The sequence below is a fragment of the Lissotriton vulgaris genome, chromosome 5 (genome assembly GCF_964263255.1).
Source record: "Lissotriton vulgaris chromosome 5, aLisVul1.2, whole genome shotgun sequence".
Lineage (NCBI taxonomy): Eukaryota > Metazoa > Chordata > Amphibia > Caudata > Salamandridae > Lissotriton > Lissotriton vulgaris.
In genome coordinates this window covers 1,851,479,343-1,851,495,261 of record NC_141693.1, presented here as the reverse complement: position 1 = coordinate 1,851,495,261, position 15,919 = coordinate 1,851,479,343, and the positions used below count along the sequence as shown (strand labels likewise).

The following is a 15,919-nucleotide window of genomic DNA, read 5'->3' as shown; positions in this document are numbered from 1 at the left end:
CCAGCCCGTCGGCATGGGACAACACCTGGTGGCCAACAGCCTTTGGGAGCCCGCCTATCCCCTCAGACCACGCCAAGAACCTCGCCATCATACTCGACTCATCAATCATCATGAACCGACAAGTCAACGCCCTCACATCCAGCTGCTTCAACACCCTCTGCATACTCCGAAAGACCTTCAAATGGATCCCCCCTGAATCAAGGAAGACAGTCACCCACACACTCATCACCAGCAGACTAGACTATGGAAACGCCCTCTACGCCGGCATCAACAAGTCCCTACATTGCAAACTCTAGAGTATACAGAACACTGCCACCAGACTCGTTCTCTGCATCTCTCGGCATGAACATATCAGCCAACACCTGTGAAAGCTCCACTGGCTCCCCGTGGAGATAAGAGTCACCTTTAAAATCCTCACTCACCTCTACAAATGCCTACACAACAATGGACCCAAATACCTCAACGACAGAAACAACTTCCATGTACCCAAAAGAAACCTCCGATCTTCCAACTTCGCCCTGGCCGAAACTCCGCACATCCACAGAGCCAGAGCAGGCGGAAGATCCTTCTCTCACATGGCAGCCAAGACCTGAAATGAGCTACCGGCAGACATCAGACACTCCCTCCCTGAACACCCTCAGGAAGACCCTCAAGACCTGGCTCTTTGGCTAAACGGACCTGCGGGCTCTGCTCTCCCAGCGCCTTGAGACCCTCTGGGGTGAGTAGGGCGCTTATAATCCCCTGATTGATTGATTAAGGCGGGAAAAACACTTCACCCCCTCTGTTCAGAAAGACATTCTGGTCTGAGCTTACTTCACAAGGATCACTGACATAATATCGACAGTCAAAATATCGACTTGCAAAAATATTGAGGTAAAAATATAGAATGCCAGAATATCGACTTCCTATCTACAAACAGGTAAGTACAAAAATATCGACTCCAAAATATCGATAGGAAAAAATATAGACAGTCAAAAATATCAAATTTTTTAAATATCTTAAGAGTAATTTAAAAGTAATATAATAATAAATATAATTAATTTAAACATACTTAAAATACTTAAAATTAATAAATAATTAATGTAACTTTTAAAAAATTAATTAATTTTAAAACATATATATATATATATATATATATATATATATATATATATATATATATATATATATATATATATATCCACAAACAAACTTCCGTTTCTGGAGCTTAGGACTCTTCAGGGCGGCCTCATCGAGAGTGGGCACGGAACATCCCACACAAGCACTTGCCATGCAAAACACCAATTATGAAGCCCAATACTGCAATTCAGACTCCTGCACAGTCCAGCAGCGCCTACTTCCCTTTTTCCCCAACGTTTCGGCTGTGTAGCCTTGATCACGGGAGGAAGGAGTCACTCACGTGCGCTTGGGTGTGTCATTTTAAAGAGTTTTTTTATTTCACGTGACAACTTGAAAACATCAACTCCCACAGTGCAGTATAATTATACATTATGTAAAACTGGAAGTCCTTTCATTTGAGCCTCGATGGACAACATTGCTCAGTACCTGCACTGATGTTAAAGTTGTTTTTGAAATATGAAAACAAGTCAGGTGAAGATTGCCGCAGTGTTGTCATTCTGCGTGCGACCGGCAGGAACCATCTTTTGCAGCACGATCTTTGCAGGAATCATCCTGCTCGAATCGCTTCCACGCGCTTCCCAGTTTAGCTCATTAGCATTTCCTCCGTAGGTTGGGAGCGTGAGTGAATCCAGCTCCTCAATTATTATCCACAAACAAACTTCCGTTTCTGGAGCTTAGGACTCTTCAGGGCGGCCTCATCGAAAGTGGGCACGGAACATCCCACACAAGCACTTGCCATGCAAAACACCAATTATGAAGCCCAATACTGCAATTCAGACTCCTGCACAGTCAAGCAGCGCCTACTTCCCTTTTTCCCCAATGTTTCGGCTGTGTAGCCTTGATCATATATACAATAATATACATATTATTAACAAAACATATACAATATTTTTTCCGTAGGATAGCGGGAGGGTTAAATTTACTATTCACACTCCAGAGAGTGCAACAGTAGGAAAAGCGTTGGATAGCGTAGGGGTAAAAATTACTATTCCCACTCCAGAGAGAGCAACAGTAGGGAAAGCGCTGGATAGCGTAGGGGTAAAAATTACTATTCCCACTCCAGAGAGCGCAACAGTAGAGAAAACATTGGAAAGTGTAGGGGTAAAAATAACTATTCCCACTCCAGAGAGTGCAACAGTAGGGAAAGCATTGGATAGCGTAGGAGTAAAAATTACTATTCCCACTCCAGTGAATGCAACAGTAGGGAAAGCGTTGGATTTTGTAGGGGTAAAAATTAGTATTCCCACTCCAGTGAGTGCAACAGTAGGTAAAGCTTTGGATAGGATAGCGTAGGGGTAAAAATTACTATTCCTACTCCAGAGAGTGCAACAGTAGGGAAAGCGTTGGATCGCTTAGGGGTAAAAATTACTATTCCCACTCCAGTGAGTGCAACAGTAGGGAAAGCGTTGGATAGCGTAGGGGTAAAAATTACTATTCCAACTCCAGGGAGTGCAACAGTAGGGAAAGCGTTGGATCGCTTAGGGGTAAAAATTACTATTCCCACTCCAGTGAGTGCAACAGTAGGGAAAGTGTTGGATAGCGTAGGAGTAAAAATTACTATTCCCACTCCAATGAGTGCAACAGTAGGGAAAGCGTTGGATAGCGTAGGGATAAAAATTACTATTCCCACTCCAGTGAGTGTAACAGTAGGGAAAGCGTTGGATAGCGTGGGGGTAAAAATTACTATTCCCACTCCAGTGAGTGCAATAGTAGGGAAAGTAAATACTTCATATATAAATATAAACAACATAAATATTAATACCAATTACTAAATAATTATAATATTTTACAAATGTGTAAACCATATTAATTAATCAATTAAAATTACAAATAAAAATTAAATATTAATAAAAATTACCTACTAATGCTAATTATTTACCAATTACCAATAAATAATTTACAATATAAAAATAAATAAAAATTAGACACAAAAAAATATTTAAAAATGTATCTACTTACAATTAAATTACTTCCCAAGCTATTCCCCTATAAACACACAACCCACTACAGAAAATAATGTAATAAAAGTAACATATTTATCAATTAATAAATTAAATTTAATTACCAATTATATTTTAATTAATTACCAATTAATAATTAATTAACAACTAATTCTAAAAAAATACCAATAAATAAATTAACATATTTAATTAATTATAATTAAATTACTTCCCACCCTATTCCCCTATCAACCCACAACCCGCTACAGAAAATAAATTACTAAAATTAACTTATTTATCAATTAATCAAATAACATTTATTACCAATTATATTTTAATTAATTACCAATTAATAATTCATTAACAATTAATTCTAAATAAATAAAATACCATATTTAATTAATTATAATTAAATTACTTCCCACCCTATTCCCCTATAAACCCACAACCCGCTACAGAATTATAGTACACAAAAATTAAAAATTAATATTAACTTACCTTAAATTCAATATTTTGGTAGTCTATATTATGTCTAGTCGATATTTTGTCTATTCTATATTTTTTACTCGATATTATGTCTAGTCAATAATTAAAACTCAATATTTTGTCTCTATACCACTCCACAAGCCTTCCACCTTGGGGAAGGTACTGCTGTGGTGTCTGTTCTAATGTGAGGACAAGTTACCTACCTATAGTAGTGCTGTTTCTGATAGATGCTCTATCTAACTGCATATTTCTCACTGGCCTCCTAATTCCCCATTCTTTGTAAGTGGTCTCCAGTAAAATCTAAAACAGTCCCACAATAGAAATAGGCACATTGTTGCCAATACCCGTTAATGCTCTGCCTTGGTGGGTGTAGAAAGGCAAAAAAGACAAGAAACTGACACATATATGCAAGGTTGGCATTTATATGCACAGCGCTACCTTTCAGCATGTGGAATTCCTACAAAATTCTCCTGATCCGGTCTGGCACCTGGGTAATATTGTAAGGCAGTGGTTCCTAAAGTGTGCGCCGCAGCTCCCCTGTACGCCATTAGGACTAGCTAGGGGCGCCGCGCACGTGTTTGAAATTTAGGAATGACAAGCGATATTGCTGCCCAGGTTCTGCCGCAACTCGAGGCCCCCTTCTTCACAGATTCAGTAGGTTCACCCATGCGCATCGTCGGCGGTAGAAATACAATTGTAAATAGTCAATGGCATGTAAATTAAAATATGAGCTGCAACGCTTGATTTTCCTAGCTTTGGTACCTGCTGGCCTTGCAGCACAACCGTGTTAGGTCGTGCATTTAAAAAAATCTTTTCCTCATGTGCTACAGCATTGGCGCAGTACCACAAGAAGAAAAATTATTGGCAGAGCCAACAGGTCTCAAACGTGGGGTGAACTGGCTACTCCCCTAAATCATCTGAAACTCCAAGATAATCTGGCATGCTTCTGTTTTTTTTTTTTTTATACACACCAACTAAGATGATTCGCCCCAGTGGCACTGCTAAAGGAGACAAGAGAATGGAGTGTGAAATTACAACATTCAAACATCCGAGAGAGCCCAGAGTCATCTGACCCTGGGTGGCGGAAGGCCGGCCATCTCAGCCTGATACAAAGACACTCGTGAGCCCCAGACGTGCCGGAATGGTGGTTTGTCCATCGCTCTCTTCTGCTGCCTACGTTCTCCCCTCCTTAGGCAGTGAACACAAGCAGTAAAAAAAATACAAAGGTGGGCTGTCCATGGGGGGTGCAAGTGTGATGTCCATGTGATTTGACCCATGCAGTGACTCTTGAGACTGTAAAATAGTGTGCCATGAGCAGTGATGAGTCACTAATTTGCTCGGCACTGGCTCTCGTCTTTCAATGCAGGGCCCTTCTGTTATGTTACGCAAACTAAAGCACAGAATTTGAATAGGTTCGGCCATATTCGTTCAACCTTTGTGACACTGAGGTTATGTCATACCCAGAAGTCAAATGAAACAGAAATAACATCAAATTGTATGCACACACATTCTGACACACACACACAAGTAAGTGCAAACGTGCGCGCGCACACAAAAACACACATACATGCAAACACCCCCACCCGCTTACCTTTCTTTGCCCATTTGAATCATTTCTAAGTGTGTGTCCCACTTTACTTTCAACAGTCAAAGAAGTGAAAAAGTGGTTTTTGGGGAGTATTAAAAAAGATTGATATATTTCAATTAAATCCTCACATTATTTCCACAACAAATGAGCAAAAGTGCTCCTACATAGGAAAAATAATTAATGTCAGGGAGAACTAGAAGTACTCCCAAGGTAGGAATTACATCCCCGCACCTGTAAAAAAAAAGTGATATGATGGGGAGCCGCGGTCAATTGGCACTTAGATCAAGGGAGCCGCAGGTCAAAAAAGTTTGGAAACCTCTGTTCTAAGTTGAGGAGTCTGCGTTTAGAAAGAGTATCCGCCAGCAAGTGTATTAAAGAAAGTAAGTAACTAGTTTGTTTTTATCACTGTTAATTATACTGTTTAAGTACAAATTGATGCTTGTAAGGTAATATGTCTATTGTAAAAACTTATGCTGTATATGCTTGAGTTTATTATTCAGATAGTGAAAGTTTAGTTTATAATGCATTTAGTACAGAACAAAATCTATTAATCTGCACCTTTGTCTTTGAATTTTTATTTGATGATCAGAACTGTCACGCAAATGTTAGCATCATTTAATTACAGCGGTGTATTTTTTGATTAACAGTACAATTATTCATTTTAAATGTTGGGTATTTTACAGTGAAGGAAATTAGCACGATAACTATGGTATCCAAAACCTTCAGCAGCCACCTTATAGATTATATATCGACACCTTCCGGAAACAAGAGGCTATTACTCCAGGACTTCCATAGCCAGGAAAATCCTAGTGCAAGACAAAATACCTACGTACTGCAACACTATAAATCTCTAGGTGATAATATTGATTAATAATGCTTTATATATATATTTGTACACTGTGGGCTTGAATCAAAGAATATGTTAAACAACTCTATGCAGTGATTTAAGCTCCTTAAAAAGAAGGGATTAAATACAAAGATGCTGTTTATATAATAGACAGAAGTGTGATTAATGGGTCAGAAAAAGTCATGTGATTAGCGAATGAACACTTGTCACATATACTCTTGAGGAAAGAATATTTCCAAGGTTCATAACTTCTAAATAATTTCTACTATCAGGCCAGACCTTGGAAAACATCCAATATCCGTTGTTTAAAAGATGTTTTACCACTTCTGCTAAAAACATTTTCAAAATTGGAAACTACAGAGAATCAGTTAGCAAAGCTTACGTTATTATGGCAAAGAGGCAAGCACTTTTGCTTCAGTTCTGTTTTTTGTTTTATCCTTAAAAGACATTGAAATGTTTGCTGTGTTGATATTTACACAGGTGGTGGCTTTTATGCTTTTTGTGTTTTATGTCTGAACTAGTATCCATTTTGAGAAAATCATTTTTTTCAAAGTGTGCGATTTGTAACGTTCTACTCCTCATTACATGGCACGATACCAGTTAATGATTTGCTCTCTAGAAATGTGTGCTGCCAGGCCATGTATATTTCTCCAGTGTTAGATAATTCATAGATTCACATGCTTGAATCATTCCCTGTTGTCAAAGTGGGAATCCCACGGTACCATAATAAAGCAATATGTATCATTATCATAGACTGTAATGACAATGAACACTCACTATAATAGCCTAACTATGTCCTTTAAAAAAAAAGAACTAAACATCAAACTTTAGCCAATCAGATGATAGCACCCTGTAGAACACTCCCAAGAGAGGCTGAGACCCTCAGATATTCTATTGCACACTGTGAAGGGAGTCTCCCTGTTCTCTGCTCAGTTTCTTCAGCTATTACTTCTTTTTGGTTCATCCAAGATTATCTTTCCTGGTTCATTTCTCTGACCCTGGAACAAATATGTCAGAGTAACATAACATGTGTATTTGTAAAGCGCATGTTCACCACTACGGGTATCTTGGCGCTGAATAACATATGTTTGTTGTTCAAAGGTCAAAGGGAGAGCTGCGCCAACGGTCTCCAGAGGTGCGCAGAGAAGCCATGAAAAAGATTCACCATGAGTCTTCATAAGGCACTTCTCAGAGAGAGAAAATGGGGAAAAAAATTCTAAGAGGCAATATCAGGCCCTACAACCCCCTCTTCGGCCCTGACACTACATCAGGGAAATCCACATAACTTGACAATAGGACATCTACAGCATAAACACCGCCAAAATCATTGGTAACAACAATTACGATGACAATTTCGACAACCATAACCATGACGACTATTACTGTCTCGTCTACAGCGGCCTTGTCTACGATGGCATCATCTACGACTTCATAGTCTACGACGGCCTGTCTAAGATGACCTAGTATTTGACGGTTGCCTCCGATTGCCTACTCTGTGACGGTTGTCTGGCAGTTGTCTACGGCTGCCTTGTCTCTTACAGAAGTCTATGATGGTAATCGTCTATGGTTGTGTACGATAATCTCATTTATGATTACCTTGTCGTCTACATCAACTTTGTCTTCTACGTAACCCTCGTCATCTACGTCTGCCTTGTCGATAACAATTTTGTTGACGATACAAACTAAGACGAAAGCCCCGTTGGCTTCAACAAAAACCAAAGAAACATAGTCCAGCATAACTTAGGGGTCGATTCCGATTCGGGATTCGGGATTTCCCGTACGGATCGTACCCTGCAACGTCCCCCGTACGTATGACGAAGTACGATTCGTACCAGGAACCGTACTCCGTACGAGTCGTACAAGACACCGTACGGCTCTAATCTCCGTACGATTCTCCCTTGGAACCGGCTGTACGCGACATCTGTACGGTTCGCGGCTGGTTTTTACGACCCAGCAAATACGATACGTGTCGGGTACGCACCGTACGACCCTTTTTCTACGGGAGCTGAAAAGAGCCGTAATAGCAGAGTTCGCGCCAAAACAGGTACGGAACGCCCCCCCCACCCCCCCGGTACGGTGCGTACCCCCCATGATCGCAGGAGTAGGCACCGTACCCTGCGATCATGCAGTGTACGAGCCGTACCCCCATTGTACGATCGGTGTACGAGCCGTACCCCCATTGTACGATTGGTGTACGAGCCGTACCCCCATTGTACGATTGGTGTACGAGCCGTACCCCCATTGTACGATCGGTGTACGAGCCGTACCCCCATCGTACGATCGGTGTACGAGATCGTACAATGGGGTACAGCTCGTACACCCCATGATCGCAGGGGTATGGTGTGTACCCCTGCGATCATGGGGGGTACGCACCGTATGGTGTGTATGCACCGGCCAAATCCCAAGACAACAGTCCTGTGGCTCCCGGCTCGTTTTCTGCTGAAGCAAGTCAATTAAGGTGGTCCATGTGAGAAGTTGGCCTGATATACAGTGCTCACTATTCTAGTGATCACTGTGTATCATACCAAACGACCCTTATTGATGATTGGTTGTAAGTCAACCTTATAGACCAGCTATCCTAGTAGCGTGGACAAAAACAGTCTTCAGGCTAAACTCCAGAGGGCGTGTTAAGCCAGCTGTTTTACCATCACATATACCCCTTGAACACCAAGTGAAAGGACACCACACAAGTTGTTATAAAAATAAAGGATATTTATTAAAAACAAGTCTACCCTGAACTCTTTATGAGTCAGGGAGCTAAGCACAATACAAAACTCTTACGAAAATACTTAAAGTTGTACAATTTACACAAATGCCCGAGGGGCACGAAAAACCATATACTCTAAAAGTGGAATGCGAAATACTAGCAGGTGAGTAACAAGATCCAGAGGCTTCAGGTTCGCTAGGACTACACTATTGAACTCTAAGGTTAGGAGCAGGAGGCCTAGGGAGATCGGGTGCAGAGTGTGCACTCTCACGCGGGATGCGGGACAAAGTCTATGGAGGCTAGTATTTCTAAAGTTACTGTTTTCGGACGAATCCGACTAGGTAGACTTAAAACGAAAAAGGATCTGGACACTTGGATACTGAACCTTCGTTGGAGCACCGAAATGCTCAGGTTACCTAGCCCAGGGGCTGCGGCTGCATAGGGTTCAAAAGATGTCGTGAATCCTCGTTGTAGTCTATGGAGCCTGAAAGAAGAAGTTGCTGGCAGGCGACCAGTGAAGATGTTCGGTGTGATCCAAGCCTGGATCGGTGATGGAGACGACCTGAAAGCAGAGGGGACTCAGTTCTTAATCACTAGCCAGTGATTGTGTGGGCACCAGGATGGCACCGGATGAGGTCACCGCGATCAGGTGAGTGGGCGATGCTGGACTCTGCAGTCACACGGGCAAGGAGGCGTTGTCGGCGACCAGGCTGGAGGTGCGAGCTGTCCCACGAGGGTGTCTGCTGTCGGCGATGCTGGAACCAGGATTGGAGCAACAAGCCTTGGCAAAGGCAAGCCCACGCGGTGGAGTCAAGATGGCGTCTGGAGTGGACCAGGCGGGTCCGGGGTGCTCCTCTTTTGGAAGGGAGCAAGGGCCAGTCTGGAGCAACCAGACCAGCGGTGAAAACGCCATAGTATGTCGTCAGGAGGGCCACTAGCCAACGGGCAAGTGACCGGACAACTTGGCAAGCAGCAAAGCAGAAGGGCCCCACGCAGATCTCGTGGATGCTGGGGGGCTGGACTTCGGTGCTGGAGCTGCTCTGGGTTGGGGCTTCTCAAACCCCAGTGTACTCACTCGAGGATCCCTCGGCGGTCGTGCTGGTTAAGCGTCGTGCAGGTTTAGAAGATGGCCGGTCCCTCAGGTCTCGTCACACCCACCAATCTCAGCTGGGCTGATGATGCAGGTAGAGGTCAGAGATGCCAGGGAATCCGGGTCTCGTCGAGCTGGTCAGTCTTGATCCGGAGGATGGACGTGCAGCAAACCGCAATGCTTAGGTGGTGCCTGCGGGTGCAGGGTGGCTACTCCTTAGCCACAAGGGAGCGTCTTCAGAGAATGGCAAGAGTTCCTTTCGTGGAAAGTCGTTCAAGATTCAAGATCATCTAATTTAGGAAGGGGGCCCGCTCCTACCTTTATTCTAAGAAAAGGGTCTGGCACGCGACTAGGTCCTGCCCATGGGTGGGACCAGGAGGGGGGTGGTTACACCCCTCTCCCTTGTCCGGACTTTCCCCAGCTCAGGGGCTGGGGTGCCCCTGGAACTGGTTTGAGCCGGCATATGCACAGTGAGCACCGGGGTGCCACTTGCAGTCACCTTCCTCTCAGCCCTGCCTACCTGGGATACACAAAACCCTGTCTGGGATGGTGCTAGCACCGCCCCTGACAGGAAACCCTTTGTCCGAGCTCTCCCCGCTGGAAGGACTCCCAGCAGCAGGAGGTCAGACTTGTGTCTGTGGTGGCAGCATCCATCTTGTGATGCTGAGGCTCGAGTTAACTTTAACCGGGGTTCATAGTTACATACATGACGTGTCCCTCTAGAAGGGTGGAATGCTAACCCCGTCGCCAGAATTGGCGAGGGGTTAGTATTCCAATTCCTATGACACCTTACTCGACATGTTTTGATAAAGCGATACCAAAGTTGGCAAATAACCGCGAGGATTAATATGCACTTAAGAGTATATGGTACGCGTTATCATGGAACAGCTATTAGGACTTGGTTCCGCAAGCTGCAAACGGGCTCAGCTCATGCCAGAGCACCATCTCACATAATTCCAAGCACTCTGAATTCAGGATTGATAAGGCCTGCCATAGGAGTGACTGATAGGAATACATGTGCCCATTTTAGGGTTAGATATAGGGATACTATATCTAAAGCAAAGGGTGATTACACCACCTTGCCCCAGCTGTCGTGCAGCCAGTTGTGTCAGATTTGGATGGCCAGCCAGGGGTGGCATAATACATGCTGCAGCCCCTGGTAGGCCCTGGATACCTAAGGTATGCTGTACAGGGACTGATAAGGTGGCCCAGTACCAATCGGTAAATGCACCTAAGGTGCATGTGTGTCAATTTAGAGAGAGAACAGCTAGGCTGTGGGTCTGATTAGCAGGCCCACAGCCAGGGAAAGTCGTAAACCAGTGAAGCAAAAAGCCAAAATCTGGGGTGACCATAGGATTGCAGACCCCACTCTCCTACAGTCCATTTAATAAATTGCATATGAATGTTTTGTATATATATTTTATACCCACCATTCGCTATTTGTACTAATATTATAAGGTATACAAATACAGTAACTGCTTGCTATTCTGGTTCAAGCATGTGAATCTATGAAAGATCCAATACTGCAGAAGAAAATAAGTTACTTACCTGTAACTGTAGTTCTCCAGTATTGGTATCTTTCATAAATTCACATGCGAACCTCACTCCTCCCCTGAGAGGCATCCCTTATAGTTTGGGATTATTTTATTCCCACTTTTGCTTGAAAATCTGAGGGACTCAGTCTGTCTTGGGAGTGTTCTGCGTGGTGCTATCGCCTGGTTCACTAAAATTTGAAGTTTGGTCCTTTTTTTAAAAAGGACGTAGGCTAATAAAGTGATTTATTTCATTTCCATTATTGGCTATGTTATTGATACAAACCGCTTTATTATGGTACAGTGGGACTCCCACTTATACAACGGGGAATGATTTGACCATGTGAATCTATGAAAGACACCAATATCGGAGAACTACAGTTACCGGTAAGTAACTTATTTTCTACAGCATTAGGGCACTGCGTAAAAACCAAATGCATACCTCCGATGGTTAGTAAGTTTGAGACTGTTATCAGGTTAGCATGTGAAATCTCCAAAACATACTATTGAAAATAGTCATTTTACAGAAGGAACATGCCTTCTCTGAAACTGGGCATAAGATAGACGCTGCGTCATTCTCTGCCGGCTTCATGTATCCTCTACCCTACCAGATGCTTGCAATGCACTATATTTATTCCTTTCCCAATACTATTCGTGTTCCTTTTTTTTGCAAGCAATTATCTTTTGCATTGTTGATGACCTTTGATAGGAAATCCCCTCACATTGCTCCTAATAAGGATTTCTTTGATGACAACTCAATTACTCCAGTGGTTCCTTTAGTGATGACAAGTGTATCTATTATGAAATAACTTATCCTCCTACCAGTGATTCTCATTTAAAGTTACTGAACGTGATTTCTTATCTTTTTTAAAATTTCTTTAATATGAGTGCCTGAAGTTTTTTACCCATTTTCAGAAATCCAGACCCCCCGGAGTACTTTCTTTTTAAGACCACAAGTACCCTTTCACCCCTAAATAGTTCATTCCAGTGATCCATGGGTTTTAAAATCAGGTAAACTCAACTTGATTCTACAGCACTAGATTTCAAAGGAAAATCAGACTTGGTATTCCTAGGGGATATCAAGTGACTGACTCCCTTGTAGTTTCATGTCATGAATTCAGATAAAAATGTCACATAATATACCTAGGAAGGGTTTTCTGTTTTTATTGCCAGGGTCATTTTGTCAAAGACTGTAGAAGTAAATTCAAAATGTTTAACAGTCAGATGACAGTTAGGCTACCTATTGATAGGCTGCTGCCTGCGAAAAACGAGATTCTACAACAGGGAAAGCAGTTGCATTATCAAGTGAAGAAAATTAGTCAGTTCCCAGATGGGTATTTAAAATTCAGTTAGTTCCCAGATGGGTTATGATTACCCTGCAGTCAGCTGTGGCTCATATAATTCATGTGAAAGTCAGTATGTCATGAAAAAGTGGAATTGGTACTTTTTGGGCCCCATGTACCAGCTTTAGGAATAGCGATTACTCAGTTGCGATTTTCAGCGAATCGCAATTACCCCAGTATTGGAACTTTCATAGATTTCCATGCTTTGTATCATTCCCCGTCGTCGGAATGGGAGCCTCGGTAACAAAAATACCATAGCTGTAGGTACAAAAGACAAAGAAAAAAGGCCTAGGCCTCATTCCCTTTTGTAGCATATCACCCTCTTTGTGTAAAAGAGACCAAACTTTGGCATCAGCCAATCAGAAGTGCCTCACCCCTTAGAACCTTCCTGAAGGAACCTCAGAGCCTCAGATTTTCTACCGCACGTTGTGCTTAGGGAGTCTCCTGTGAGCTCTGCTCAACTTCTACTTTTCTAGGAATTTCTTTAGATATTTTCTTCAGAATCTTTTAGATTCTCTTCAGGATTACTGACTACCTTCCAGGATGAGTGAAATGGAGAAGAAAAAAGGCCTTTTCAAGCCTTGTTCCACCTCTGGCAAGAAAAGGCTTTTTGTGGAGGATAGGCACAAGGACTGCATCTATTGCCTCTATCCTGACCACCATGCTGCTGACTGCAAGATCTGTCGCATCTTCTCAACCAAAACCCTCCGGGACCGTGAGGGTAGACTCTTGACATGGCTCCAGAAGCTGAAGTCCAGAAAGGATACTGTCTAGTGACAGTGAGGATGCAGCGTCGATGTCTTCATCAAGAAGGTCAGTGAAGAGGGGTAGGGGTTCTCCATCCCCTTCTATGGAAAGACCTTCTAAGGCCTCTAAAAGACCCCCAGTGAGTCTGAGAGCCAGGGTCCTAGCAAATCTCCTCACAGAAGTGAAAAGGAGAAAGTGAGTCCTATTACGCCTTCAAAAGGTGAGAAGACTACCTCGGCCTTCAAAAAACCTTCTTCTCAATCTTCTGAGAGTAGCTCTAAGTCCTCGACGAAGGTACCGTCGACGGCAGGTATGTCAGCGTCGACGGAGAAGGCGCCGACGACGAAGATGACGTCGACGCCGAAGATTTCGCCGACAATGAAGGCTCTGCCGACGAAGGCATCGACGACGAAGGCGTCGACGACAAAGGCTCCGACGACGAAGGCGTCGACGACTAAGGTTACTGTGTCACCGACGACGATGGTGACGACGTCGACGGTGGTGTCGACGATGACGTCGACGACAGTCTTGTCGACGAGGGCATCGATGACTCTGACGATGACGACGGCCGGTGTGCCCACAGTTTCCTCGTCGACGACTTCGACGACCCCGATCTCGTCGACGCATGTGCAACCGTCGACGATGGAACCGTCGACTATATTATCCTCTGAGAAAAGGATTACCATTTCTGTGACGAGAGTCACGCTGGAGAGGACTTCTCCGAGGAGTGTATCCCCCCTTCTACCAACTATGCTTTTGCAAGAAGGGGAGTCAGAGGATGACGACCAGGACGCTTTCAGTTATGCCAATAGTCCTTCCCAACTTCTGGTCAAGTGCCAGGAGACGGACTCTGAGGGTGAATACGTCCAAGAGGAGAGTGGTTATCATCAAACGGCCCAGTCGCAACATCATTCGGGCCAGGATATGGTGACGGTGCCATCTTCGTTTCTCCAAGATTTGCATAACATGCTGCAAGACTATAAATCTAGGGCGAATAGGGCTATTACGCCTTCAAAAGGTGAGAAGACTACCTCGGCCTTCAAAAAACCTTCTTCTCAATCTTCTGAGAGTAGCTCTAAGTCCTCGACGAAGGTACCGTCGACGGCAGGTATGTCAGCGTCGACGGAGAAGGCGCCGACGACAAAGATGACGTCGACGCCGAAGATTTCGCCGACAATGAAGGCTCTGCCGACGAAGGCATCGACGACGAAGGCGTCGACGACAAAGGCTCCGACGACGAAGGCGTCGACGACTAAGGTTACTGTGTCACCGACGACGATGGTGACGACGTCGACGGTGGTGTCGACGATGACGTCGACGACAGTCTTGTCGACGAGGGCATCGATGACTCTGACGATGACGACGGCCGGTGTGCCCACAGTTTCCTCGTCGACGACTTCGACGACCCCGATCTCGTCGACGCATGTGCAACCGTCGACGACGGAACCGTCGACTATATTATCCTCTGAGAAAAGGATTACCATTTCTGTGACGAGAGTCACGCTGGAGAGGACTTCTCCGAGGAGTGTATCCCCCCTTCTACCAACTATGCTTTTGCAAGAAGGGGAGTCAGAGGATGACGACCAGGACGCTTTCAGTTATGCCAATAGTCCTTCCCAACTTCTGGTCAAGTGCCAGGAGACGGACTCTGAGGGTGAATACGTCCAAGAGGAGAGTGGTTATCATCAAACGGCCCAGTCGCAACATCATTCGGGCCAGGATATGGTGACGGTGCCATCTTCGTTTCTCCAAGATTTGCATAACATGCTGCAAGACTATAAATCTAGGGCGAATAGGCCACTTCATGTCCCGGCAGCATCAGCTACACCGGCAGTATTTTCGCCCTCACCAGTGACGCCTTCTTTACAGGCTCAAGTTTCACCTCAGCCTCAGACATCCTTCCAACAAGATTCCTCCGGGCTGCAAGAGGTCCATGATGATTCCTCGGATGAGGACCAGCAGTCGGATCATGACTCTGTTCAGAATACTGAATATGACGAATATATCATTGCGGATCCTGCTTCACCAGTCCCGGATCCGGCGGATTCCCCACCAGCGGACATTGGGGGTTTTCATCAGTTGATGGAGAGAGCGGCGGGCAGATTCAAATTGGCCATGCCTAAGGTTACTAGTGATTGTTTTCTATACGATTTCAAGGAGCCTATTAGGAAATCAACAAGGTCCATCCCTATTGTGGATCATTTGTGGAAGGAGGGCCTTAAGGCCAAGAAGAACCCGGCGACAGTGGTCCCTGTGCCACCGCGTCTGGACAAGAAATATAAAGCACCGGATGGGGGTCCCGCAGCCTTGACGGGTCATCCAAGACCAGATTCCGTTATCTCGCAGGCTGCGCAGAGAAAATCCCGTAACCCCTCTGCTCCCATAACAGCTCCACCGGACAAAGAAGGGCGGAGATTGGACAATGCGGGGAAGAGGTTCTCTTCCATGGCGAGTTTACTAGTACGGGCTGCTAATGCTCTGGCGATCTTGGGGAGATATGAACGCCAGCTTTGGTGCGAT

General features: G+C 44.3%; 1 protein-coding gene across 1 annotated transcript in view; it reads left to right on the top strand.

Annotated features, from left to right (window-relative positions):
• FBXO47 (F-box protein 47) overlaps positions 1-15,919 on the top strand; it is a 1,324,472-nt gene that overhangs the window by 112,604 nt on the left and 1,195,949 nt on the right. Inside the window, exon 2 of the mRNA XM_086919858.1 lies at positions 5,817-5,987. Within this exon, the coding sequence (XP_086775984.1) occupies positions 5,817-5,987 (171 nt within the window). The remainder of the gene's footprint in view (positions 1-5,816; positions 5,988-15,919) is intronic.